The sequence below is a fragment of the Gouania willdenowi genome, chromosome 13 (genome assembly GCF_900634775.1).
Source record: "Gouania willdenowi chromosome 13, fGouWil2.1, whole genome shotgun sequence".
Classification (NCBI taxonomy): Eukaryota; Metazoa; Chordata; class Actinopteri; order Blenniiformes; family Gobiesocidae; genus Gouania; species Gouania willdenowi.
Window position 1 is genome coordinate 22,155,999 of NC_041056.1, and position 27,298 is coordinate 22,183,296.

Here is a 27,298-nt window from a genome sequence, read left to right on the forward strand (position 1 = left end):
GTTTAAAAATTATTTGCGAGTGCACGTTGAAAAGCACACTCAGGTGGTTCCAAAAACTTAAAAAAAGCAATTGTTGGCATATCCACTAAAACATCTGTTTTGCCATTGGGGGCAAAAGCAGCAAGTGATAATACAGGTCCAGTGTTGCCTCCTACTGTCAATCCCAGATTGCTTTGCTGTGCCCTTCACTTGTCAAGTTTCTATGGCAACAGAGCAATGATCATGGGAGCCACACGAGCTACAAGTTGATGCTGCATGACATCATGTGGAAAATGTCAGTGCTGCACTCGGTTGAGGATCCTGTTTTTATTGTTTTGCAGAAAGAGAATTGATTAGCTGCTGGACACACAATCCGCACGTGGTTTCTATATTAAGGTTTGGTTTATTTTTGTATGAACAGCCGGCTAATACAGTACACTGACTTCTGGCAGGTACAAGAAGTGGTGATCATGTGTGTGTAATCTTTTATAAGAAAAGGAACAGCGTGTTCCACTTCCACAGTTGAAGTTTAATTCCCTGCAGCAGCAGGACTGAAAGCAGGTACATTTTTAGTCAGACACAAAGCAAAGAGGGAATTGAAGTAGGCTAACCTTTCCTTCATACCTTTAAAAAAAAAAAAAACAATTTCAATTCATATTGAACAACAAGTAGCTTCGAGCTTTAGAGCAGACTGCTTCTCCTTTTCCTGCCTGTGGTTGTTTGAATGTGTAAAAATGAAATGTCATCTACTTCTGTGAATGTCTAATTTTGTGCATGTGGGTCAGAGTGAGATGCATTCCCTCTGTGGGAATTAGCTCACAGAATTACATCCATCTAGACCAGGAAAGCCCCAGGAGAGACAAAGATGGACATTGATTGTCTTTTCAGACTTGTCCTGCAGAGTGATATGGAGCATATAAAAGCAACATTAAGACATAGGAATTTTTGTGCATAAAGTAATGATGAAACAGCATGTCAGAGAAGCAGCTTATAAAATTGGGCTGAGGGCCACTGGTTGAGTCCGCATTCAGCATGTGAACTAAAGAGTAACTAAATCCCGCAGGTTTAACATGCGTTCAAACCAAACGCCACTCCAGTGACTACAGTCGCTTAAATCGCCCGTGATGAGTCGCTTGAACATTGTCGCACTTTTTGGTCGCTTCATCGCTCCAGGGGGAATAGTACCGGTATTTGTAACCCGTACGTTTACATCACTTATCATAGACAGCGCCACCTGAACCTACGGTTTAAATGTTCAACTTACGGAGTTACTAAAAGATGAGTTCACTCAAAATATACTTAGAATTGAAAAGGTTTATTCAAGGAGTATGCCACTTTCATTCTCACGTGGAGCGAAACTCATTGCTGATTCGATGTCGCAACACAGCGTCACTCAAAGTTGCTTGAAACGTTGAGCAACTTCCAAAGTCGCTGGAATCGCACAAGTCGCGTCACTTGAAGGGAAGTTGCTTGATGTTGCGTCATTTACATTGATTTTGAATGCAATCTAGTTGCCAGTCGCTTGTGCCTTTTACTGTTGTGCCTTTTAGCCGCTACTTGTAACACTTGTCTTTATTTATTACTATTTTAGTTCTATTTATTCTGCGATCATCGATATAGTGCAAGAAATTTCATCCACGATACATTACGATATTTGTCACTGAAGAAATTCTGAATTTATTGACCGCACTGAATCCATTTCACAGGAATTACAAAACATTGTCAATCAAATTTCACATGAATGACAGCCAAGTAAAACAAAGTGTATACTGCACAGCGGCTCTTCTTAACACACGCACACATGCACACTCCACTCCTCACCTATTGTGAAAACAAAAGAAAATCAATATTTGGCGCCAGTGTATCGATAACGTATGGCAAGACAAAATATTGCGATATATTGTTGTGTCGATATTTTGTCACACCACTATTCTATATCTACAGTGTATCTATGTCTGAAGTCGCGTTCAGTGTGAACGCACCTTTAGGATGACATGCGTCTATAGGCTGGAAATTTAAAAAAAAATGCCTTGATTATGGGCGGGGCTACGGGAGCAGTTAAGACACGCCCAGTTTTACTATAAAATCTCTAAGGAACAATCTATAAATGCTACCTACCTAATCCATACTCACTATATTGCTCTATTCACAATTCTCTCAATTCAATCAACTCACCACAGATTGCAGAGTCCACATGTGCTGGTTTTTATAGAAGGGGCTAAAAGTGCTTGTTCATGGCAAAAGAAGCCACCAAAACGTCACAAACCACCATTCTCAGCCAACAGCAGAATGTTATTGTAATGGTCACGTTTCAACCCGTAGAGGACAGCCGCTCTTACATTTATACAATAAAATATGCCAAGTTTAAATACTTGGACTAAAATGTCAAGAGTTGGTGATAAACTAATCAACAAAACTACTTCAAACTCAGATAAAAAAAGTGGTTTGTTACTTAGTTAGTTACTCTTTAAACGCCTATGAAAGATGGAGGCGTACAGAAAAAATGCGCGGGAAGCTGCGAATGTACCATTCATTCACTAACAGACCAGCGACAACTGAGGACACTTTTCTTTTTCATAAAATCAATGAAAAACCCAACAACAGCTCGTCCATCATAACGCGAACGAGTCTAATAAACATTTTCACGTTATGCATGGAACTATTTCCTGTGAAGGGTTTTTCCACCATTATGAGTAATTTATGCTATTCAGTAGCCAGCAGCTTTTACGAGACCGTGCAAATATTAGTTTAACATTGTTGTGCAGGAATCCCAGGTGGAAAGAAAGACCCTGTAAAATGTGCTTTGTTGTACATATTGAAAACACATGATATTTTGTGTTTTTAGTAAATGGTTGGTTGTTTTTCTTACATTATAAAACAATACTGCACTTTATACTACATACACACTTTGTCCATCCGCATAAAGAACAGCATGATGACAAAGCTGACATGAAATGATGCAACAATTGCGAAATATCATTCAGTCTGTTCAAAGTATGATGTTTTTACAAAATGTTCAGCTGTACCAGCCATTTTGGTTTTTGCAATGAAATATTTTGCATGATATCAGATGAACAAGTCGGTTTAAGTCTTTTTTAGGGCTATTAATATTCAAGGTAAGAAATGTAAAAATGCAACAAAAGTAATGTTTGTCTTAAGGTAAGGTTTGTTTCAGGGGAACGCTGTGAAGCATTGCTACTATTAGACAGCAGAGACTATGTAGTCTAATTTATTATCAATATTAGTGCATGGATGTATTTAACAATAGAGGGTGCAGATTCTTTATCAAATAAAACTTGAAAGCAGTAGCGGGACGATAAACGAAGTTCATGATGCGATAGACCATAGAAAATAGACAATAATGAGCTTGTGATAACAATACAATGTTTTTGTAAAGGATTGGAAAAATTGCCTTTTGAAAGATACCCATGATGTATTTGACTTCTGGATGTACTTTCATAATTACTCTGGGTATGACCTTTTCGACTCAATAAGAATAGAAAATGAAAGTTAAAACTTTGCATCGACCAAGCAGGTAAGACAGTCAGACAAAGCCACCAGGACAGGATGATGTCCTCCACTATACATCGATCTGGCTTCACCTGGTATTTAAACTGGAGCTATGCATCAGTTTTTAAGTTAAATAATGACTTGTAATTAACTAAATATCCCCTATTCTCCTTCTCCTCCTGTTCAATTTTTAAAAATGTAGAGTTACTTTTGCCTGCGCCGTCTGGTGTGGCAGTTGTTGTTGAGTTCAGTGGTATTTCTCATATGAGGGACGATGTCATGCAGATTTTTAAAGTTAAAGCAGCCCCTGCCTGATAGTGCTGTGAGTCACTTTTTCAACGTACTACAGTGTAGAGGTACAGATGTGTTCAAACGAAGGAAGAGTCTGATGACGAAGAAAAGATTTGTGGTAGATGTAGAATTTAAGCTTTGAATAGCAGAATTTATTAGTGTGATTGGCATCTTCACCTCATCAGCATTGCTTCCCTCGCAGGCCTGGGCCGGACTAAAGGATAGATTTTTTTTTTTTTTATGCTTTACAAAAAGCAGCCGCACTTTGAAGCCACAGAGCCAGGAAGTGAAGAACGTGCGTGAGAAGAGAGAGCAAAGGAGGACTAAGACTTTGATGTGCAGAAATAGATGAGATTAAAGGCCTATACACATGCACGCACGCGCACACATGCGTCACCCTGTTTCTGGATGCTTTAACACTTTGGATAAAAATTAATCAACATAGTGACAGATGGTTTTTATTCAGCAGACTTACCTGAAGTATGACTTTGGATAATGTGAGAAAAAAAAAGAACAAAAAACATTTGAATAGACCATATTTTCTTGTGTGTTGGACAAAAATAAAGTGCAGCAAAATCTATTTGATGATGCAAGGATTTTGCTCATAATTACAGTAAATGTTTCCATTAGGGGTGTAATGAAATAGTCAACTTACATTACGATATGGGCTCACGATATGAAATACTAATGATATATGATATAAAAAATGGAGAAATTCCAATGAAGTGTAACAAATGTGTAACAAATCTTTGTTGATGGAAAACAATTTGACTGCAAAAGTTGGAGATAGTGTTTTGCTTCACATATAAAGAATGGAAACAAATTTACCAATCGAACATGGTTTTTAAAAATGATTTATAATAATACAATAAGATCTATTACAAGTTGGTAGTGACAGCGGTGTTTGCTCGCTTTATGTTTCAGCCGGGTTTTTTTTTTTTTACTATCTCTATTTTTTTTACTTTTTCACTATCTCAACTTTGTCCTCCATCTTGTAAACACTGCAGCTTGTAAACTACTACGGGAAGCAAGAGAGTAAAATGTCATAGCATCCCTTCACGCTCTTGAAACTTCTTCTACTTCATTTTATTTAGTGCACCTTTGAATTTTGAATGAATAATTAAAATGTGGCAAAACCAAACATTGCTCATAGATGTCTCTCTTTAAATAGAGATTCATTGAGCTTGAGCAGCTACACTATCCTCATCCCTCTCTTCATTCAACAGCTATCAGGTTTGATACACATGAGGAAGTGATTTTGAGACATTCCTCCTGATAATGTTTTCCATGTTTGTCCCTTCGTCCTGAAAAGGCCTCCTCAGCACCAACTCCATGAGGATGAAGGTGTAACATTATAACCATCTGAAGGCTCCCACAGCAGTGGTACCAAACCAATACATTCCAAAACTGTTGAAAACCACACAAACAAATATTGTCTATATGTTTTGGATTAAAAAAAAATGTTTTTGTTCACCCATCTTTATTACTTTTTATGATCAAACCCAACCTCATAAAAGAAGCAACCCATATGTAGGAAGATGAGATGAGTTATTATTAATGGGTTATATAACTAAGAATATTAATTATGATTATTAATATTACTTCAAATTTGCGGGGTGCCACTCCTTTTAACAGGAGAAATATGTCTAAGTTTTTAGACTAAACTCATCAATGTGAAACCAGGGAAAAGTGAATTCTACCAGACATCTACACCATCATCACAGCTTTAATGAATCAGAAGAATCAAATATTATGTTTAACCTTTTATTCAAAAGTCAACAATTAACACAGTCAAAATATCAATTGAAATGGGATAATTAAATCATGATAAAATGCATTTCTAGGCTAATAAAAGTGAGGATTATACGTAATAAAGTGAAATCACTAATCTAGGAGGATGCTAATCTACTAAATATTGAATAAAAATGCAGGATACATATTCAATAATAAGATCATAAAATCAAAGAATAAAATAAAGAGAGCTCATAACAAAGAGAGGAGGACGGACAAGGGGGAGACGAACAAACATGAATGAGATGTACTGTGTGTGCAGCATGTTGTTAATGCGTGTAAGTTTGTAGTTATGGAAATATGTATGTGATCTATTGTGGATGAAGTTGCTGGTGAAAGTTCATTCTTGTACCTTGGAGGTGAGGTCAGTCTGGACCTGGAGGTGCTGTTGAAGCAATGTAGCAGGACGTGCCACCGTTGGTTCTGTTTCGGTTCCACAGAATTTAGCCCCTTCAGCCGATCCGGGCGGTTAGGCCTTCGCAGCTGGCTTCGGTAATGGCTCTTGGCTAACCCCAAGGGTCGCGGGCCGGGCTTCCTTACGGCTGTTACGCACGTCACTGGGTGCGGAATTCGTCCGAACCAAGCAGCTGTTGATTACAAAATCTAACTGTTTCAACTAAAAATAAAAATGAAATGAAAGACTGGAAACATGAGGGAAGACGGGTGAGCATGAACGCCCGCGTCCAAAACTGTTGTTTCTGGTCGCGCGTCTTTTTTTAAAGGGCGTTTGGCGACGCCTTTTGGAGGAGGCGTCTTCGTTGATTATTCTGTGATCATGTCGGTGATTGGTCAATGTCTCTGCTTTCAGCTTGTGGGTGTGTCTTGGGTGTGTGTAAGTGTAAGACAGAGACAGACAACAAGGGATGATTCTAAACATAAAAGAATGTCTAATAATTAATTCCACATATTTCAAAACATCTTTTCAACATCATATCCTGAAATATCATGTATTACGAAAGAGTTTGATACCAAACACGACTAGGAAATAGCCTCGAATCACTTTAGGAACTAATTAATGCATTTTACCTGTACTTACTCATAACATAAATGTCAAAAATCATGTTATGCCTCCTCTTAACTATACGGTTGCAGTAAATACCTCAAACTAACTTTTGTGATGTTTTTCTGGTAATTTTAAGCACTTTTAAATGATGAACACTTTAAAATAGCTTTCTGTTGTTATTAAATTACATGACACGAGTGCAGACACATTTGCAATTTCAATTACAGTAGAAATCATTCCAAAAATGTTTTCATTTGTAACTTTTCAGTCCAACACATGTCCTTTGTTCTCATTTGAGCAGGAGAACTGGGGTTATTCCATCTTCCTGTGTAACCATTGGTTTGGGTTCGGGAGGTGACAACATCTGCAGGGGGTCAAAGGGGTCATTGGGACAGTTCTTTGATGTTACAGCATCCAGAGGTATCTGTTTGAACAGGGGGAAGGAGAGGGATGTTCTTCTTTTGATCGTAATGTAGCAGGGAGGTGATAAAGGGAGACAAACTGTTCTCGGATTCTCCCGTTCCTTTGTTCGGGCAGGAAGGGGAGACGGCCCCCCTTGGGGCACGTTTGCATTGCACAGCAGGAGGTAGACTCTCTGACTCCACGGACTGGTGAAGCCAGTGTTCTAAGTCAGGGCAACTTGGGGGTTTAGTTCCCTACACATATAACATGGTTCATAACTCAGACCCTACATGAATAATAGATCCACTGTTACTGCAGTCCTGCTTGTTATACACTCTTATGTTCACTTGTTCCTTTTTGATTATTGTGTATTTTTTTTATTTTTTAGACCTGTTCAAATACAAGCAATCAACACATTTCACGTGATGAAACAAGAGAAATCCAAGCAATAAAAAACGAATAAAACCACTGTGATAAACAGAGATCACACACATAATCACCACTGAAAGGTGAAAACATAGTTTAGTTTGGTTTTATTTTCATAGAGTGATGCAGTATTGAAAGATTCTGCTGTTGAGGCCAGAGATGTAGACGAGATATCACAACAACATCTGCCGTTATTGCTCCAGCTGTGTTTCCAGTTGCTGCTCTGCAGGAACATAAGCAGTGTCTTCACCCTGTGGATTACCAAAAGAGGAGTTTAAAAATATGAATGTGTTTTTAAGCTTTGCATTAATATTAAAGAAAATCATGTAGATTTAAGGCGTGAAGACGTGATCCAATTCCCTCAATGATTAACAGGAGTTTTTTCCACTTTTCCGATTGCTAAAACGAAACAAGCCTCTACTGACCACAACCTACAATATTTACTGCAGGATTGTTTCAACTTCTTTTCACACTTATCTTTGACGCTCAGCTGATTTTTATCTCATTTTTTGTGTTATGAAAGAACTTGTAAGACTTGCACCTGGAAATGCTTTCGGCAGCTTTTTTTTTTTTTTTTTTTTTTTTTTTAATAAAACGACTTATCCTGCCAAGAATAGTAATGTCTGACTCTTAACTGTCTAAAATTTCAAAAAGAGAGACACATCAAGAACAAATCATATGCATAAAGGTGGACTTGTGCTTTGAGTGTGTTCTTCAAGGAACACAAGATGTTGCTGCAGACTATTTCGAACACCTAGAACTAAATAAAGCAATGTATTTTAAATGCCTCTCTGCTTTATTGATTATTTAATCTTCTATTTATTTGTTTTTCTGCCTCATTTGTTCTGCATTTCCTCCGTAGCCCTATTCTCTCAAATGCTCTGCTCATAAAGGGGAGCTATACCATAAAAACAGGCAACAATAATTAATCTGTATTATGTGGAGACCAGAGCTTATTTTGCATCAACGTTGGTTTTTAGAGTCTATATAATGAGATCTAATCTAAGGACTCGGAACTCTAGACTACATTGGAGAAAACTGTGCATGGGAAAATAAATCTATTGAGAAATTATTTCCAAGTTACATTTTGTCATCATCATGAATTAAATATTTAGTTTTAGCTGATTTGGTTGTACTCATTATACGCTGCACATTCAAGATTAGAATTACTGCCGGCTATATAAAAGTTTAATTTTGTTCATCCAGCTAATTGCTCTGTGATTGAGTACATAATTATGGAGTATTTCTTTCTTTCTAAGATGGGTTCACTGCAATAGTTGCATAGCTCTGGGTGTAATTCCCAATCTGTGGCCCAGCAGGGTTTCTAATGGCTGTGGGTTGGTGTAAAACGTGTTTGAGGTGTTAGGTACATAGCCACTATGTTGCGGAGTTGTTTTCTCCTCAGCCTCATGTTTCCTCTTGTTTTTTCTGCTCCTCTGAGGCTTCGCCATGCGGAGATGCTCCAGTTTTCCCTCTTTTGCCTTGAATTCAGCAAAGCAGCGATTGCTGCACATGTATGCACGCTGCGTATGAGGACGGATCCAGATCAGAAGAATCAAACTTTAACCATAAAAACATGAAACATAAACCTCTTGTAGATTGCCACTTTAGCTTTCTGCTTACACTACTTCTCGTCGGGTTTGCAGTGGAACATTTTTTGCCAGCAGAGATCCAGAAATAGCTATTTTTTCAGGCAGTGTTTTCATTAGAGATTAGTTTAGAAATAGACTATTGATGTCTGCTCGTCCCTGCACAGTTGGAGCTGCTGTCACTCTGAGACGCTATAAAGAGTCAATAAGGTGTAAGTTGATTAAGAGGCAGGCGTCTCTGAAGCTCATACAACTCTTTGAGTTTTGTGTGTGTGTGAGAGAGAGAGAGAGAGAGAGAGAGAGTTTTGGTGGGAAAACACATACAGGAATACATGGGCTGTGTATTGAACCACTTGCACTAATATTCCTCAGCAACGTCGCTATGGCAAGGTTTCTTCATTATAAATGAGACCTGAAGCAATGACTATGAATTATTACCCCTTTTCTTATGATCCAGTTATACATCCAGTATATACAGCATTTTAAGGACGCAAAATATCATTTTTATGTAATAAGTCTTCGTGCTTACGTAACAGTTTTAAGCACACAAGCGTGCTCATGAAACCTGTACGGGTTAATGCAAGCTTTTCTAAGTTTTAAGCATACACGTAAATATATCGATATAGAGGTGGTTACATGAAGTGATGCTGACTCTGCTAAAAATACACAATACATAAGTAGCATTGACAATCAAGAATTAAATAGAAAATGAAAACTAAAGCCAAAATAAATCAGAGCTCACTCAAAAGACAGACTTCCAAATATTTGGGAAATTTTAACAAAAGGTTTAAATTTGAATTTCTTTTTCTTACATTATCTTCAAATATTTTAACTTATTTGATATGAGAATGTATTTCGTATATCATGGAATTTGCGATCATATATTGTTAGCACAATTACGTTAAAGAGCACACTTTTAATAACAGGTCATATTTTGGCTACTCTGAATTATTGAGAAGAATTTGTCAATAACACCAATTTCAAGCATTTTAACCAATCCCAGTCCTGCATCAAACATTTTTTTAATATTATTATTTTTGTCATTTCATTCTATTGATTTATTTTTTACAGTGAGCTGTTTTTATTCTAAAACAATGTCTCCATTCACAGTGCTCAAATTATTTTTGTGTTTTTAATTAACCTGCATAATTAAAAAACTAAAAATTCTATTCTCCCCCTGAGAAATAAGTGCCTCTAAGCCCATTTCTTTATTTATTTTAAAATCTTATTAGGACAGCTAATGTCACTAGTCTGCTGATTGCAGCTCCTTACGAAACAATTAATTTGGCCTTGGAGGACATCGTTGTTCTATTGCTTGGTGCTTGGGAAATACCAATAAAGTGACTACTGGGGGATATTATCAGCTGCTTAGGAAATATTAATTTACATGGTTTGCCAGGACCTGGGGCACCAGAGACATGTACATGGGAATAAACCCCACACAGTGACAACAGAAGAGGTTGGACAAGAGTCTCTGGTTCTTAATGAGATAATTCGTGCTAATATCCCATCACGTTGATATCCAAAGTTTAATAAATTAGTGACATTCTGGGAATACTTTAAGCAGAAACCTGGAAAATCAAAAAATGCTAAAAAAAACAAAACACGCAAAACAGCTTCTGTAATTGGAGTACTTGGATAAAGAAAAGAGACAAACTCAGTACGGGAATTAGGATTTTGACATACTGTATGTGTTGTAATCAATAACCCTGATACATGTAAAGCTACAAGCTCTGGATGCCAAAGACATGTTTCTCCAACTGACTCTTGTTCTTCTGGTGCTTTTCCACCTACAGTTCAGAGTCCACCTTCCAATTGGTTGTCTTGTGACCACTCTTTAGCATTTGCTGGTCCTGTGTTAACCAACAGCATGACTTCCTTGGTCTTTGTTCTCTTCTGGTTCCTGTTCCAACAATCATTGTCTTCACCTCTCGTCGACTCCTTTTACGATGCTGCGTGTGTGTGTTTACGCATTTATCAAGTTTCCCCAATAACAATGATTCTACACAAGAACCTGGCAGTGGGATATATAACAGCTTAGCCCTAAACCATGACAGCAAGGATATTTGGGCGAACAGATTGATCTGAATATTTTAAGATAATAATGTTGCATGTTATCAGCATGCTACAATCCACCAATACTGTACTGCAATAATACTGACTGGATGGAAGTAAGACAAGACATTTTTGGTGCTGGCACTGTGCCACCATGCCGTGCCAATTTTGCTCTTAGGTAAAGAACATTTTGTCCGACTCTGACAAAGACTGTTAGCTTAGAAGATAAATACAAAGTGACAAGTCAAAAAGTTTAGGAGTTGCCGCTACAAGCAGCACTGTTGTTGATAATGCTTAAGGCTGATAAACGAATTCCCTGGTGGATTTTGAGTGCAAATAAGAGCTGCAGAATGTTTAAGGACTGAGCGCTGTCAAGTATTAATGCTGGCACTGCCTTTTATTAAAGCAGGGAAGGGCCAAGAGAAGCATGAGGAGAAGGGAGAAAGCTAGAGAGATATTACTGCTAATGAGCTGCGACTTTGTCAGGGAGAGAGCAGACTGTTAACGATGCTTTGTTATGTTTCTCGCTGTTTCTCAGTCTCACATCTGTATGCATGGTGGGATTCAGTCAGAGCATCATTACCATGTGTCTGCAGCGTCTGTTTGAGCCATTCTTCAGATTTCGTCAAAAGTAAATTTCTGAACACATTCAAAGCAAATGGCTGGAACTCCAGATATCTAAAGCTGTATGACTTAAAAAATAAATAAAAAATAACAACAAAATGACAACGGCAGAAGGACGTCTCACATTTATAGTCCCAAGAAAGTTTTAAAAACCAAGCAAAACAAACAACATTGTGTTCAGCAGTAAGCTTTGTGAGCTTGTCCCTCTTCACCTTCAAGGAGCATATACTGTAAAGTGTTCTCCAAATGTGATGAAATATTGATGAGGCTAAACCAGCATGAAGAAGGCTGCCAGTGTAACGAATATAAAACAATGCACTAGTTTGGGGTGCAATTTTCCTTTTCTTTCGCTCGATGTCGAGGGCTAAATCCGTTTGTGCTTGTATGAGGAAAGTCTAAAATTTATTGAGGAACAAAACAGGTCTTACATAGTCAAAACATAAATAAAGTAACAAAGTGGAAAATAAGAGTGAAGAGTCTCTGATAACATTGTTTTGTTCCTCTGTGTTTCAATTTGAACAGCTTTGTTTCTATTTCTCGCACTGAGTTTTTGCCACCTGTTTTCTCTTCATCTTCATTTTCATGTTTATTTTCCTCATCATCACAGTTTTTCACAGACCCCTGTGCCAGCAGTCCCTGTCTCCATGGTAACTGCAGCAGGAGTGATGGTAGGAAGGAGGCGGAGCCGCCTTACACCTGCGAGTGCACCGAGGGCTATGAGGGTGAGCACTGCGATCAGATCCTGATGGACCTACCGGCAACAGAGTGGGACGCCTCTGCCACGCCCTCTGCCCCTGATCTGGCAACCCCCGTCACCTCCGTGACTACAGCTGCCACCCAGCCACCTCAGCCTACCACCGTTCCCTCCATCAGCACCACAACACTAGCACCTCCCACCCTGCTGCCATGGCAACCCAAAGCCGGACAGAGGGTGCTGGTGGTGCCGTGGGAGGCGGACAGGGTGAGAAAACTCAAGTGTTTGAATCTAGACTCAGTTTGGTTTATATTTGAAAATATTCAGACCAAAAATGTTGTGCGTGGGCTTGTGCCTTTCAGGTTGTTGAGGGTCTACACTGTGTGAGTCCAGAGCTTTGTGAGTTGACTTCAGGAACTCTAACAATGTCGCTGGAGGTGCCTGAAGAAACAGCTGTAAAGTAAGCGCCATCAAGTTGCTTCATCCACCAATCACTGGTTCACACCCGACTGTATATCTTCCTTCATTTTCACAGTTTCTACTCATTTGTTGCTCAAACACAGCAGTCTGCAGAGTATCAGTATGGGCTGACCTGCACAGCAACATGTCTTCAGGGTCCAGTCACAGAGTGAGGCTGTGTTCAAAATCACATACTAACGTACAATACACTACACAATCAATGAGTATATACTGTCTACTATATACTGTTAGTATGATTAGGATGATGACCATTTTCGCTGAAGTATACTTCCAAGTTTCCCAAGGTGCATTTCAAACCCACAATGACAAAAACCTGAAGCAACCTGAGGCTAAATATCTGTTAATTCTCCACCCTTGAACGTTCTGAAAGCATGTTCAGCAAGAAAGTGATCAATTAGAATATCAACATGTGGTCATTTGATCCATAAAACTGGAGAAAAAGTGGTAAAAACTAGACTGTAGAACAACAAGAGATGCTTTTGTTTTGAAACTGGGATGTTTGACTTTTAGCATCATGCGGCAGTTGAGTATGACTAGTTTGCCCACCGTGCATACTTAGTTTGAGTAGTACGTTAGTATGCAATTTCAACTTCAGCCTTTGCTTCACTTTAAACTGACCAGAATTCTTCATTTTCTTTGATTGTCTACATTTTCTGGGCAGGTGTGTGAAAGTTCATTCCAACATTCACTTGGTTTAAAACTCAAATGCATAATTGCCAAATAACAGAAAGGAGGTGAATTTAGTTGGAGGAGTAAACACAAAGCATACTGTCCCATTCATGCACTCACTAATTGTTATGCTGGGTGGATGTGGTGGTAAAGGACCCAATGGCAGTAGGAGACAGGCTGTGCTCGAAATCGCGTACTAACGTACTACACATAGTAAGTCTTGACGTCAAAATTAGTATATAGTGCGTTCACATTAGATAGTATGAAAAGATTGAGTACGCGAGAAATACCCGGATCTATACTATAACGGGACATTTCCTAAGTATGCACGGTGGGCACTCTAGTCATACTCATCTGCCCATGATGCATTGCGAGCAGAAAGAAAAATGGTCCTGGCACCAGCTTCAAGCTAAAAGTCCAACATCCCCTTTCAAAACAAAAGCATCTCTTCTCGTCTTCCATCAGTTTTTAATACTTTTGTAAATAGGGCTTTTGTTTTGAAGTTTGCCGAAAGTTTGGTCAGTAGCACAATGGGAGGTCTCCGAAAATCTCCGATATGTTGACAGGAAATGTGTTTCTGCGAGCTTTATGGATCAAATGACCACATGTGGATATTCCACTTGGTCACTTTCTCGCTTAAAATGTTTGCATAACTTTCAAAGGAGGCGAATCAATGGAAATATTTAGCCTCAGCGTGATTCAGGTTTTTGTCATTGTAGGTTCAAAATGCATCATGGGAAACTTTGAAGTATACTTCAGTGGGAACGCTGATTATCCTAATCATACGAGTATATAGTAGACAATATGTACTCATTAAGTCTGTAGTGTATAGTAGAGTATGTCATTTCAAACACAGGCATATAGTTCATAGAACCAGTCCATGTTTATTTATCTGGAGATAAAACGCAGCAGCACACGACAGGGTAACATTAACGATAAATCAGCAATCATTCTGTGTTCATGCAATAATAATGGAGGCTTGATTAGCAACGAGCCACACCTGGGTGGAAACACGAGGCAGCTAATCACTCACAACCCTAACACACTGACGTCACTGGGAGGTGGAGAAACGAGCAGGAATACCTGGGAGCACAAAGATACTAGAGTTAAAACATGAAACAATAACTAGAATGGAAACTAAACAGAATAAACAACGAGGGGGTATTTTTTTAATACTATCAGATACCTTATATCAGAGCCTATTGTAAATCTTAGTAACGTCTTTCCATAGTATGCAAAATTACATTTACAAGCTAATAATATATGACAAAGTCACACAAAAACCTTACTTGATCATAAACAACAAACATGAAATTGTTGCATCAAAATAGGAATTAGCTTTTTTTTAAAAAAAATATGTTATTTTCAAAAGAGATTCTTATTGAAAACAATATAGAGGAGTTTAAACCAAGTCTTTTGTGGCCAATTATCTTCTATTTGGGTCCAATCATTTACACTGTATAACACGAACTGCATTAATTCTAAATGTGTGTGCTCCTACATACACAATATTACAAGTCTTAGTAAATAGGGGTCAATGAATTATTCATAGGAATGGTCAAGGTGACGGTTTGGCTCAATTGATGCTGCTTCTCTTTGTAGACGGTCGTCACGACGATTCAGGTTTTCAATCACGATTGCAGATTAAGGGCAGCTTTGTTGTTGCTCTGATTGCACACGAGTCCTGAGGACGCACAGACGCAGACAGCAAATGACACTTTGGAAACTGACTTTGCCTATTTGATACGGAGCAGTGATCCAGGAGTGACATTGATTTATAGATAATAGAATAATCTAATGTTTTTAAATGAGAAAATGCATCATTAGTGTTGAGGCATCAATTCCAGCACCTTGACAGATCATTTGTGCACAGTCATGCAAAGTAAAACTTGATGAAAATGATACAGCCTTTAACTGTATTAACACAAGAAAAAACTTATTTTAAAAAAGTTATTCCACTACCGAGACGTCATAAAGAATAACACCTGTCATTTTAACCATCACCCATTGCATCAACCATAATAATAGACTCAGTGTGTCTAAAAATGAGTGAGTGTTACACTGAACAACTTTATGGAGGTTTAAGAAGAAGCTTTACTCAGCAGCACAGACTGATGCTGTCCTGCTGAGCTCTCGCCAACATCTGTAGAGATCACACTGCTAAAGATTATGGCTGGAGTAAGATAATTACTCATAGGGAGGATTTTCACCTCTTTTGGAGCTGCAATTTCTTAGTAAACGTTAATTGTTTATGCTGAATGACATCGAATAAGTCTGATGACGTACTTGATGGTCCGAAGTGCACGGTGACCCACAAGGGAGGGGCCAAAGAGCCACAAAAGTCTCTGGAGCCAAAGGACGCTGACCCCTGCCCTTTGTCATGGGTTCTGTTCATAACTTTGACGGAAAGAATATTGAGGTGCAGCAGGGTGGTGGAGGGGGGTTAGAGGTCAAAGGATTTCATTTCTGCTGTTTGCAGATGATGTTGTCTTATTGACCCATTGAACAACGACCTCTGGCTCTTGCTGGGACGGTTGTCAGCAGAGTGTGAAGTGATTGTACGATGTACATTTTAGGTCATCCTCAGGTCTCAGAGTGAGGTATCAGGAAAACCTCTGTTATTTGTCAAAACAAACAGACTCATGTCTCAGTGAAACCCCGGTCAAATGAAACATTGTGAAGTAGCACAGCCTCAGGCGTCAAAATAAAAGTTGTCAGACTCAATAATAATAATAATAATGCATTGGATTTTATATAGCACTTCATCATAGACATTCAAACGCTTTATCATAGACATTCAAACGCTTTACAGATTTAAGGCATTATTCTTTCACTCCACACTTAGTGGTGGTAAACTACTATTGTAGCCACAGCTGCCCTGGGGCAGACTAATGGAGGCGAGGCTGCCCTAGTGCGCCATCGGCCCCTCCGACCACCACCAACACTGACTCACACACTACTATCATACTACACGTTGTGTGTGAAGTGTCTTGCCCAAGGACACGATGACAGATACCACTGGAGCGACTGTCCCCCACTGTGGTGCCTGGAATTCTCGGTGGTCTCCCATCTAACTACTAACCAGGCCCAAACCTGCTTAGCTTCCGAGATTTAATGAGATAGGGCAATGACAGGCTGGTATAGCCACAGTGGACATAAAACACAACATGACGTATTTTTAAGAAACCAGAAATACGTACACATGAAGTCATCAATATGTGCTGCTTCAGATACAAGAGTAAGTTGAAAGCTGTTATTTTCTATTTATTTTTCAAGGTTAAGATATAGCAATGTTTCATTTAACTATGCATTTAATAATCAAACAGTGCGTTGATGAATCTTAACTTTTAAATAGTAAAAGGAAAGAATGGCTTACTTCTTCATGTGTACTTCCAGTTCCTTCATAATAAAATGCCATATCGTGTTTTACGGACTGAGGCCGTTGAGTCTGACGACTTATTTTGAAGCCTGAGGCCATGTCATTTGATGGCATTTGGTTTAACAAGTGAGGCCATGTCATTTGATGGAGGTTTTGCTGAAACATGAGTCTGTTTGGTCTGACAAATGACAGAGGTTTTCCTGATACCTGATACCTCACTCTAAGAGGATGACCTAAAATGTACACCGTCAATGAACATCAGCACCTGCAAGTCTGAGATTGTGGATTTCAGTCAGAATGAGATGGATTGACATCTCCAAGTAAAGGGAGATGAGTCTTGCCCCGAATTGAGGAGTTCAAGTATCTTGGCGTTGTGAAAAGCTTTGATTCAGGGGATTTGTCAATTCATATTAAAGCAGCAACTGCTTTTGAAATTTTGGGCCCTTGGATCCGAGTGGAATTTAAAAAATTTTGTCACGATCCTTAATGTCAGCTGACAGCAAAGAGTTCCAGCCTTAAAGTAATTTTTAACCGAATAATTGGAATTCAATATTTTCCAAATGAAAATCAAATAATAATATTGTGACTGTGCAAAATCTAAATAGTGAATTAAATACATTAAGCCAAAAAATAACATTGTTTTAACATTTCTAACCACTTTTCAAATCAAACAGTTACAAAGTGCTCTCTGCTAAAAACATTATAACAAAAAAAATTGAAACTGCTATACAATAAAGCAAGAAGTTAGCAATTTACAAAGGCAACTATGTCTAAGTGTATTTTAAGACAAGTTAAAGCTGAGTTCACAGGTGTGCACAGCAAAGGCTCTGTCATCTTTATTGACCAAGTGGGAATAAAAAGCATGAAGTGAAGCTTTGGTAATAATCCCTGTAAAACAGCAGTAAAAAGCAATAGGGATAAACTACGGCAGTACAGTCTAAAGAAAAGCTGTTTTTTAAACTGCTCATTGTTTTAAACAACACAGTTGCCGTGTTAAAACCTTAGAGGAAATGCAAATACTGTCGTTTTACAACAGTCTGCAGTGGGAAAGGCTTTCCTAAGCCTTCCTCATTTTTCTGTCTCTTTTAACCAGGGTCATTGTGAATGCCAGTGGAGTCCCCGTGCTGTGGCTTGTGAATGAAGATGGTTTCCTTCGTTCATCTATCGTGAACGGCACAACAATGGAATTCCTGCAGGCCACTGACGGTCTAGTCGTTCCAGATCAGTCACTCCCTCTGGGACAGAACTACTTCCTCAGTAAGACTTTAGCCTCCTTGCCATAAAGTGTCTTTTTTTTTTTCAATCTTCATATATATTTTCATACTTCACCGAGTTGACTGTGTTTTAGTTGATTTTTGTTGACCAAGTTTGTGCCCTTTAGCCCCGTCAGCCAATCAAAGCTCAACACATAGTGTTCAGGAAGTTGTCAAAATTTCTTTATTGAGAAGCATCAAGTCATTTCCTTTTCAAATCTGATCACAACCGTAACTCACAACACTTTGCCCATCTCTCATATTTTTTATGTATTGATTGATGAATGCAACAGCTATAAAGAAGCAGAAATAAATTAATTACCTCCAAGTAGCAGAAGTACAGCAAAAATGTCAGAGGAATAATTGATTTAAAGCTGACATTGAAAGGCTTCTTGTGTAGACATTTCCCTTCAGCGGGATGTGATAACGTTTGCATTTGTGTGTGAAAGCTGAATAATTGCATATTCAACAGGTATTTTTGCAAGAAATTTGTCTTTATCTTTCACAGAAATATAATATGAATGCACAGTGTTCATAACACCCACCTACAGGGAAGGGGTGTCACTGTGTGGTGCTCTGGTCCATCTATGCGGTTTGGATGGGGATGGTGGGCCTCTGGGGCTGGAGTGGGTATTTGTTGGGCCTGATTGGGGCCTCTTGCCCTGTTTGGTCCCCATGTTGGGCACTGGGTGCACTTTGCTGGTAGTCCGGGTGGCCTTGACTGGTGCTGGAGAATTTTAGTTGGCGGTTCGGCTCCCATGGGGGGGCTTAACTGGTGTGCCGTCGTTCTTGGTATTCTAGGTGCATTTGGCCTTGCCTAAGGCTGGCCTCTGCTAGTGCTGGGTCAGGTCACCGTTGGGTGCCTCCTGGCAGACTTCCTAGTGCGGCAATGATCTCCCCTTGGAGAGGGGGCCTTAGTTTCTCAGCTGGGTTCCTCAGTGAGGGATGCACTTGGTCCTCCCCGGAGGGCTGGGGGCGTGGGCGTAGGGGGCTGTTGGGGGTATTTGCTGGCAAGGATATTGCAGAGGTGGGTTGATGGGCCCAGCTGTTTCTCTCAACCCTCTTTGTCATTTCTTTCCTTTCCCCCTAAGAAAGTCTAGTTTACCCTTCCTTGGGGGGTAAACTAGAAAAACATATTTTACTTTTTTTATTTACCAAACTCTGAGATAAAAAACGTTTTCACAGTGTTGCTGGTTGGTTTAATTAATTCCGTACTTGTTCCGTACTTGTTCCGTACTTGTTGACTTAGCCACTGGCTGACCATTGTTTTTTGATGCACATCCTGTTTGCTGACCTTGACCATGTTTGCTATCTCTGCTTTAGCAACAGCTCATGTTTTACATCTGAGAGAAGGTGAAAGGGAGGATGTGCGTGACATTGGGGAGGAAACAACTGGGAGAAAGGGTGAAAGAGAGGAAGAGTGCGATAAGGAGAGAGAGAGAATGGGAGGGGGTGTGATGAGGAGAGAAAGACAGAGGAGTGAAGGTTAATTGTGTCTAAACACATGTGTCTGTTGTAAATGAGATGTTCACCGTTGGCTCAGAGGTGTGTGACCTTGCAAACACAGACAATGCTTGTAAGAAAAATATTTGAGCAATATAGTGACCTTTTTGTACAAGCTTGTACAAGTTTTGGTGTGTTAAAGAGCAATGACTGTGCAGGTTCTATATTTGACGTCAGTGTGCTTTTTCAGTCTCAAGGTAACATGCACAGGAATCTGTGCCCTGGTTGGCTCGGAGCTTGCGTCATCAATTCTCGTCATGAACAGTTGGCTGGCTCACATCATCAGACTGGCATATATCTTCTGAACACTTTAATGGAAAGTTAAAGGTTGTTAATGGATAATAGCAGGCTGCTATTGTACATTAACAACCTTTAACTTGCTATTAGCAGCACAGTAAAACAAATCCACAGTATGGTAAAACTCATCCTATATCAGTCTATTTCAGTGGTTTTTAACTGCTCTCCCTTTGGGGACCCCCAATTCCCCGCAAGAACTAGTCATGAGCCAAATCATGGAAAATGTATCAGTAGTATGAGTTCTTCTGCAATTTGAAATATGATCATAAAAGAGGTTTAAGGATAGTTTCTAGCAGTTACTTGCAGTTACTTTTTTGTGGCAAAACTAAGAAAGAAAAAAGAGTATATTATTCAAAATATGTTTTTTTATACTCTATCTCCACGTGAAAATGAAGCTGCTAGCATATTAGTGTATTGGCGTTGGGGGAGTTTTTACTGGACTTTCATTCTCCTGTGTAGCTACATCACTGCTTTTACTCTGGTAGTGCTGTTGATTGATCCGAATCCCACTCTTCACATTTTAGTAAAAGTATTTAAATGTTGCATATTTAGCTGTAAAATGTCTGGTATACTGGCCACTAAGGGTTGAACGGTGGCTATTAAAACTGAATTTTGCTAATGGTTCAACGGTAAGCTTTTGAAACCCCTGCGTCATCACTTTAACTGTTGGCGGGTCCTACTCCTACAACAATAACGCCCATAATCAAGGCTTTTTTTTAATTTCCCTCCCTAGTGGGAGCTCAGCAGAAGGCAGTGGTGTACTTACTCTTTAAGTTGTTACACAATCAGAGCCATAAATGCAATGCTACTAATAATCGGCATAATAATTTCTTTCAGTGTTTTGGTTTTCAGCCCTGGTTTCCTCTTTTTCAGTTTTCAGTTTCAGCTAAGAATTTTCATGTCGGTGCATTTCTACCTGGAACATAACGCTGAGTTAAACAAAAAAAGTTGATATGACGATTATAATTTTTTCTTCACTTATTCCTGAAGTAAATTATATTCAAAACTATTATTATTATACAGCTTCAGAGGAAATACTCTTTATTTCTTTAAACTGCTATAGTTTTTTTTTTTTTAAAAAAGGTAGCTCTTAAAAAGTATTATCAATGAACCTTTCTTCTATTTACCTCACCATAAGGTAAACACTGAAAGATACTGTGCTTTATTAAGTTATGCACCAAATGCTAGTCACATCGACGTCCCTTTCAAAATAAATTCCAAAGATCTCTTTTCTATTAATTGCTCAGTGACAATTTTGGGTCTTGTCCCATTAGTAAAGAACCTCCGGATGAATCCAAGTTTATTTTCTGTTAGTAAGAAACTCACTGTAAGGCCTTTCAATGGCAGTGTTTATGTAACCCACAATGGTTTATAAAAGTTACTTTGAATTGGTTTTGCTATTAAAAACAACCACCTCAAATTGCATTTTCTTGAGACATCAATTATATTTTAGGTTTATTGCTCTTTTTCAAACACATTTTGAAACCATCTCCCAACACCATGTTAGTGCCTTGGTGTTTTATTAGGGGTGCATGCATCCCAAATAGCGAACCACTTTGTACTTTAATGCCAGTGTTACATGAATGTCCCCTGAGGTCCTTGTGTTTCCTGTGCTAGGTGTTATACGCGTGGGTGCTCCCACAGCCCCAGACGTCACGCTGCGCCTCAACCTGACAGTGAAAGCCAGCAGCTGTGTTGAGCCCGGCAGCAGCTTCAATGACCCCCAGTGTTCCGGCAAAGGGAAATGTATCACCCAGCCATCTGAGGTGAGCATCGAGAAACAAATATACTGTATGTGATATGCACTAAAAAAAAAAATCGTTGTTGTCATTGGCGTGCACTTTTAATTCAAGTATTAAGTACAAGTCAATATTTTAGTGAAAATCTCCATTATGAACTACACTGAACAAAAACACTTCTTTTTGCCCCCATTTTTCATGAGCTGAACTCAAAGATCTAAAACATTTTTCTATATACACTAAAGACCTCTCACAAATATTGTTCACATATGTGTCTAAATCTGTGTTAGTGAGCACTTCTTTGCAGCGATAATCCATTCCAACTCACAGGTGTGGCACATCAAGATGCTGATTAGACAGCATGGTTATTGCACAGGTGTGCCTTAGGCTGGCCACAATAAAAGACACACAACACAATGCTACAGATGTTGCGAGTTCTGATGGCGCATGCATTTGGCATGCTGACTGCAGGAATGTCCACCAGAGCTGTTGCCCTTGAATGTTCATTTCTCTACCATAAGCCACCTCCAAAGGTGTTTCAGAGAATTTGGCAGTACATCCAACCGGCCTTACAACCACAGGCCACATGTAACCACACCAGCCCAGGACCTCCACATCCAGCATGTTCACCTCCATGATCGTCTGAGACCAGCTACCCGGACAACTGCTGCAACAATCGGTTTGCATAACCAAAGAACAAACTGACTGAAACGTCTCAGGGAAGCTCATCTGCATGCTCATCGTCGTCCTTGGGGTCTCGATGTGTCTGCAGTTTGTCGTCGTAACCGACCTGAGTGGACAAATGCTCACATTCGATGGCGTCTGGCACGTTGGAGAGGTGTTCTCTTCATGGATGAATCCCGGTTTTCACTGTTCAGGGCTGATGGCAGACACCGTGTGTGGCGTTGTGTGAGTGAGCAGTTTGCTGATGTCAACGTTGTGGGTGGAGTGGCTAATGGTGGCGGTGGAGTTATGGTATGGCAGGTGTATGTTATGGACAACGAACACAGGTGTATTTTATTGATGGCATTTTGAATGCACAGAGATACTGTGAGGAGATCCTGAGGCCCATTATTGTGCCATTCATCCGCAACCATCACCTCATGTTGCAGCATGATAATGCATGTTACAAATATCTGCACACAATTCCAGGAAGCTGAAAACATCCCAGTTCTTGAATGGGCAGCATACTCACTGGACACGTCGCCCATTGAGCATGTTTGGGATGCTCTGGATCAGCGTTTACGACAGCGTGTTCCACTTCCTGCCAATATCCAGAAATTTAGCACAGCCATTGAAGAGGCCAAGGAGACGTGTTGCACTGCATGAGGCAAATGGTGGTCACACCAGATACCGATTGGTTTTATGACCCCTCCCAATAAACCAAAACTGCACATTGGTTATGGTTATTGCACAGGTGTGCGTCAGGGTGGCCACAATAAAAGGCACACCTGTGCAATAACCATGCTGTCTAATCAGCATCTTGATATGCCACACCTGTGAGGTGGAATGGATTATCTCGCAAAGGAGAAGTGCTCACTAGCACAGATTTGTGAACAATATTTGAGAGAAATAAGACTTTTGAGTAAATGTTTTCGATCTTTGAGTTCAGCTCATGAAAAATTTGAGCAAAAACTAAAGTGTTGCATTTATATTTTTGTTCAGCGTAAAATGCTGGTTAAATGTGTCTTTTTGAGAGGAACTGTGAGTTTTTTTCATTTCTCATTATCACTTCTCTCTCCAGTTCAGGGATCAAACCTGCTGCTCATCATTATATTGTTGGCACACTAAATCATTTCACAATCTCTAATCCCATTATTTCTGCCTCATTGGTTTAGCTTTTTTTTTATTACTGACGCTTGACGTTTCACCTCAGATCCTCATCACTCTGACACCTCTGCGTGCCACCGTGTTTTGCAGAGCACATTTTTCTGCGAGTGTGAAGACAGCTACACTGGGATTTTCTGTGAGGAATTTGACGCCTGCCACCACAGGCCATGTCGCAACAACAGCACCTGCACTGATGTCAGACAGGGCGATGCAGGACGCAATTTCACATGCACATGTCAACAAGGTATGTTGCATCAACTAAAGCACCCAAAGTGTTTGCTGTATTATACAAAAAGTACTTTACACCAGTGATTTCATACTTTTTTAATACAAATACGAATGTAACGCTGGGTACACATGACCAATAGGATAACAATTTAATAAAATAAAAATCAAATCACAGTTAGCTGTGAATGAAAGGTAATTTCAGTGTATTCTTCAGATTAGTGCATCCTAAAGAAACTGATTACTTTTAATCATAACCTGATTCCTTCATCTACACGTTCAAGATACAGGCATTAGTTAATGTTCAATGACCATCCACTATCTTAAAAGCAAATAATTCTAATTACAGAATAGTATTGCATGCCTTTACATAAAACAGTAACAGATCTTTATTTTAAAACATTATTTACTGTTACATGTGTTCTAAGATACTTTGTAGAAGTTATTTTATAATAGAATGGCTACTTCAGACTTGCTTTAGGTGAAGTGACCTGAACAGGCTATTTTTAGGCCAAGCTACCGGACTCAAAACACCACTCACTTTGTTGTTGTTGTTGTTGTTCTTCTTCTTGTGTACACTAGTTATTCGTGAACGGATCGGGCAAAAATTTGGGAGGTATAATCTATGGATGTCTATGCATCGACACTCTGAGCCCAATTTTTGATTTAAGGCCCAGGGGGGCCTCCAGGGCCCCCAAAAGAAAAAACAAAAAACAAAAGTCAATTTTTAATTTATTTGCGAGTCAAGTATTACAACGGTTAATGGTACCGAATCATTGGCACATACCAATATATAAATAGGGCTCATCTCAAGGGGGACCCCGGGGGCCTAATTTTCCAAATGACTACTCCTCTGTTAGTTCTTGCTAGATCAGAATGCAGTTTGGTATGAATACGCTATGAATGAATATGATGAGACGCACTGAGCCCTTTTTGGAAATGGGGCCCATCCCCCATTTTCGGTAATTTCCAAATTTATGGGAACATAGTAGAGTGATATATTGTTTCAAAGGTAATTCAACATAGATTACGATTAGGCTTCGCACAATTCGTTTAGGAGCCCCACCCCCGTTTTTTTGCCAATTTCCATTAAAGTTGTTTTCTCACTTATTTGTGAGTCAAATATTGCGACAGTTGGTGGTACCGAATCATTGACACATACCAATATATGAATGGGGCTCATTACTCTGTATGTGCCAGGGGGCCCCATTTTTTTACTTGGTGGAATTGAGTCATTTGACTGAGTTCTCGGGAATGTGGTGCGTGCTATTCGGCGCGGAGACGTTCCACGGGCCCGGCCGTAGTTCATCCAAACTTGTTGTTCAAATTATGAGAAACAGACAACAGAAAAAATCTTTAAGTATTCCAAAATGACAAGTTAACAATGCTGGCCCACATATGATAACTTAGTCTAATACTGTAATTTTGTCTTGTGTACATCAAAATAATTAAAAGTAATACATGCCAAAAACACCTTATTTACTTAGTTATTTTATTTTCTTTGGCCAACTTTTAAAATAAGTCTTGGCAACCCCAGGGATTCCTAGACCAGAGTTTGAGAAACCCTGCTCCAAAATCCATTCACTTTCATTTGCTAGAACAAAAATGGAATAGCAGCAGAAACGCCGCCCAACCTAGAAAACAATTGGCAGCTCTATCATGTTTGTAGATCTTGCCAGTAGAGTTTGGCTTATGTTGCTGCAGATCATTTTAAGACCATAAAACCCAAATACAAACAGCATGGCTGACTGCAGCCATACAGTGATAGTCATGGATGATATATCTGTTGGATTGTGTTTATAATCTGTATCATATATTAGCCTCCTTCACAAGATTCTAAGTGCATGTTGAATCTGATTTTTCTCCAATGTTGTTGTGTTTTGACAGGATATGAAGGGGAACGCTGCCAGTTGCAAGTCGATCACTGTCATTCTCAGCCATGTAAGAATGGAGCCACTTGTTTCAGCAGTCTAGCGGGGCCCAGGTGCTACTGTGCTGAAGGTAGGAAGAAAGACAACCTACTTTATACCACTGGTACTTTGATTACTTAGGAGATTAGTTTGAAAAGGAAAGACAAAGAGACCATTTAGGGAGGTAATCGAGTCAATTGAAAATTTTACAAGAAAAGTTCATTATACACGACAAAGTGCAACAAAGGTTATTTTGGACTGATGCTATTTATCTCAAATATCTTGGTATTCAACATTGCCCAATTTCAATATAATCGTTTGGGAAGTGTATCTGAGACACAAGCACAGGCGGAGTTTGAGAGATCTGCCGGGGGGGGGGGCAGCAAAAAATAAAATGTGTGTATGAGTTGTATGAGTTTTGCTTCACAAATAAGGTATTAAAATAAATGTACCAATCTAACTGTTTTTACTATTATTATTTCTCATTTCTGTAACATAAATCTGTATTAAAATAAATATAAAATGCAGCCTGAAATGTTCAGCACCTTATTGTAACTTAATTAAATTATTTTTGTGAACCTTGTAATTTTATTTCTCCATTTTTATCATGTCCTAGTCACTGTGTTTTTGGCACTTAAAATGTTTGTATATTATGTACATTATCTTAAAAAAAATTATTTTTTGAATGAATATGGCAAACTTAAATAAAAACTTTTGATCACTGGGGGGGCAATGCCCCCCTCCGCAAACTTTGTTATGGACACAAGCAGAGGCAGGTGTGATCAAAGCTCTCTCACAGACTGATATCAGCTTTTGGTCATGTTTGGATTCAATGTCATAAGTGAATTAATAAGTAATTAAAGTATTTTGTGGATGTGTACAGCATAGGTGGAGTTTGAGATTCTTGCCAGGCGGGGCAAATAAGAAAATAGAATTAAATATATAAACCACCTTGAGATTCATGCCAACCACGTGTTTAACATATACTGTACAATAATGCAAAAATGATTAGTAACATAATTGATAATGTTGACTACAAAAATTTTCATTGACGCGTCGTTTATTGTTGTAAATTCATGATGAAATCAAGTCGGCGGCCACTTTCTGCTTCATTTTTGCTGCAGTACCATACATGAACTGCTGGGTGCAGTGTCGCTTCACCATTTACATTGTGAAGAATTATGCAACAGAAGAAGACGATGGTCACATGACTCAAGCGCCAAAAAATCCATCCATCCATCCATCCATCCATCCATCCATCTTCTTCCGCTTAGCCGTTTCCGGGTCGCGGGGGCAGCATCCTCAGTAGGGAGGCCCAGACTTCCCTCTCCCCGGCCACTTCCTCCAGCTCTTCCGGGGGGACCCCCGAGACGTTCCCAGGCCAGCCGAGAGACATAGTCTCTCCAGCGTGTCCTGGGTCTTCCCCGGGGCCTCCTTCCGGAGGGACGTGCCCTGAACACCTCACTAGGGAGGCGTTCAGGGGGCATCCTAATTAGGTGCCCGAGCCACCTCATCTGGCTCTTCTCGATGCGGAGGAGCAGCGACTCTACTTTGAGCCCCTCCCGAATGACTGAGCTTCTCACCCTATCTCTAAGGGACAGCCCAGCCACCCTACGGAGGAAACTCATTTCGGCCGCTTGTACCCGCGA

At 39.5% G+C, this 27,298-nt stretch overlaps 1 protein-coding gene and 1 pseudogene across 1 annotated transcript in view; one reads left to right on the forward strand and one right to left on the reverse strand.

Moving 5' to 3' along the window:
• The window catches only part of dner (delta/notch-like EGF repeat containing), a 53,815-nt gene that overhangs the window by 14,770 nt on the left and 11,747 nt on the right, over positions 1 to 27,298 (forward strand). The window contains exons 2-7 of the mRNA XM_028465288.1: positions 12,278 to 12,631; positions 12,727 to 12,824; positions 17,986 to 18,149; positions 21,563 to 21,711; positions 23,605 to 23,758; positions 25,627 to 25,740. Of these exons, the coding sequence (XP_028321089.1) occupies positions 12,278 to 12,631; positions 12,727 to 12,824; positions 17,986 to 18,149; positions 21,563 to 21,711; positions 23,605 to 23,758; positions 25,627 to 25,740 (1,033 nt within the window). The remainder of the gene's footprint in view (positions 1 to 12,277; positions 12,632 to 12,726; positions 12,825 to 17,985; positions 18,150 to 21,562; positions 21,712 to 23,604; positions 23,759 to 25,626; positions 25,741 to 27,298) is intronic.
• LOC114475107 (uncharacterized) lies at positions 16,548 to 16,665 on the reverse strand (annotated as a pseudogene).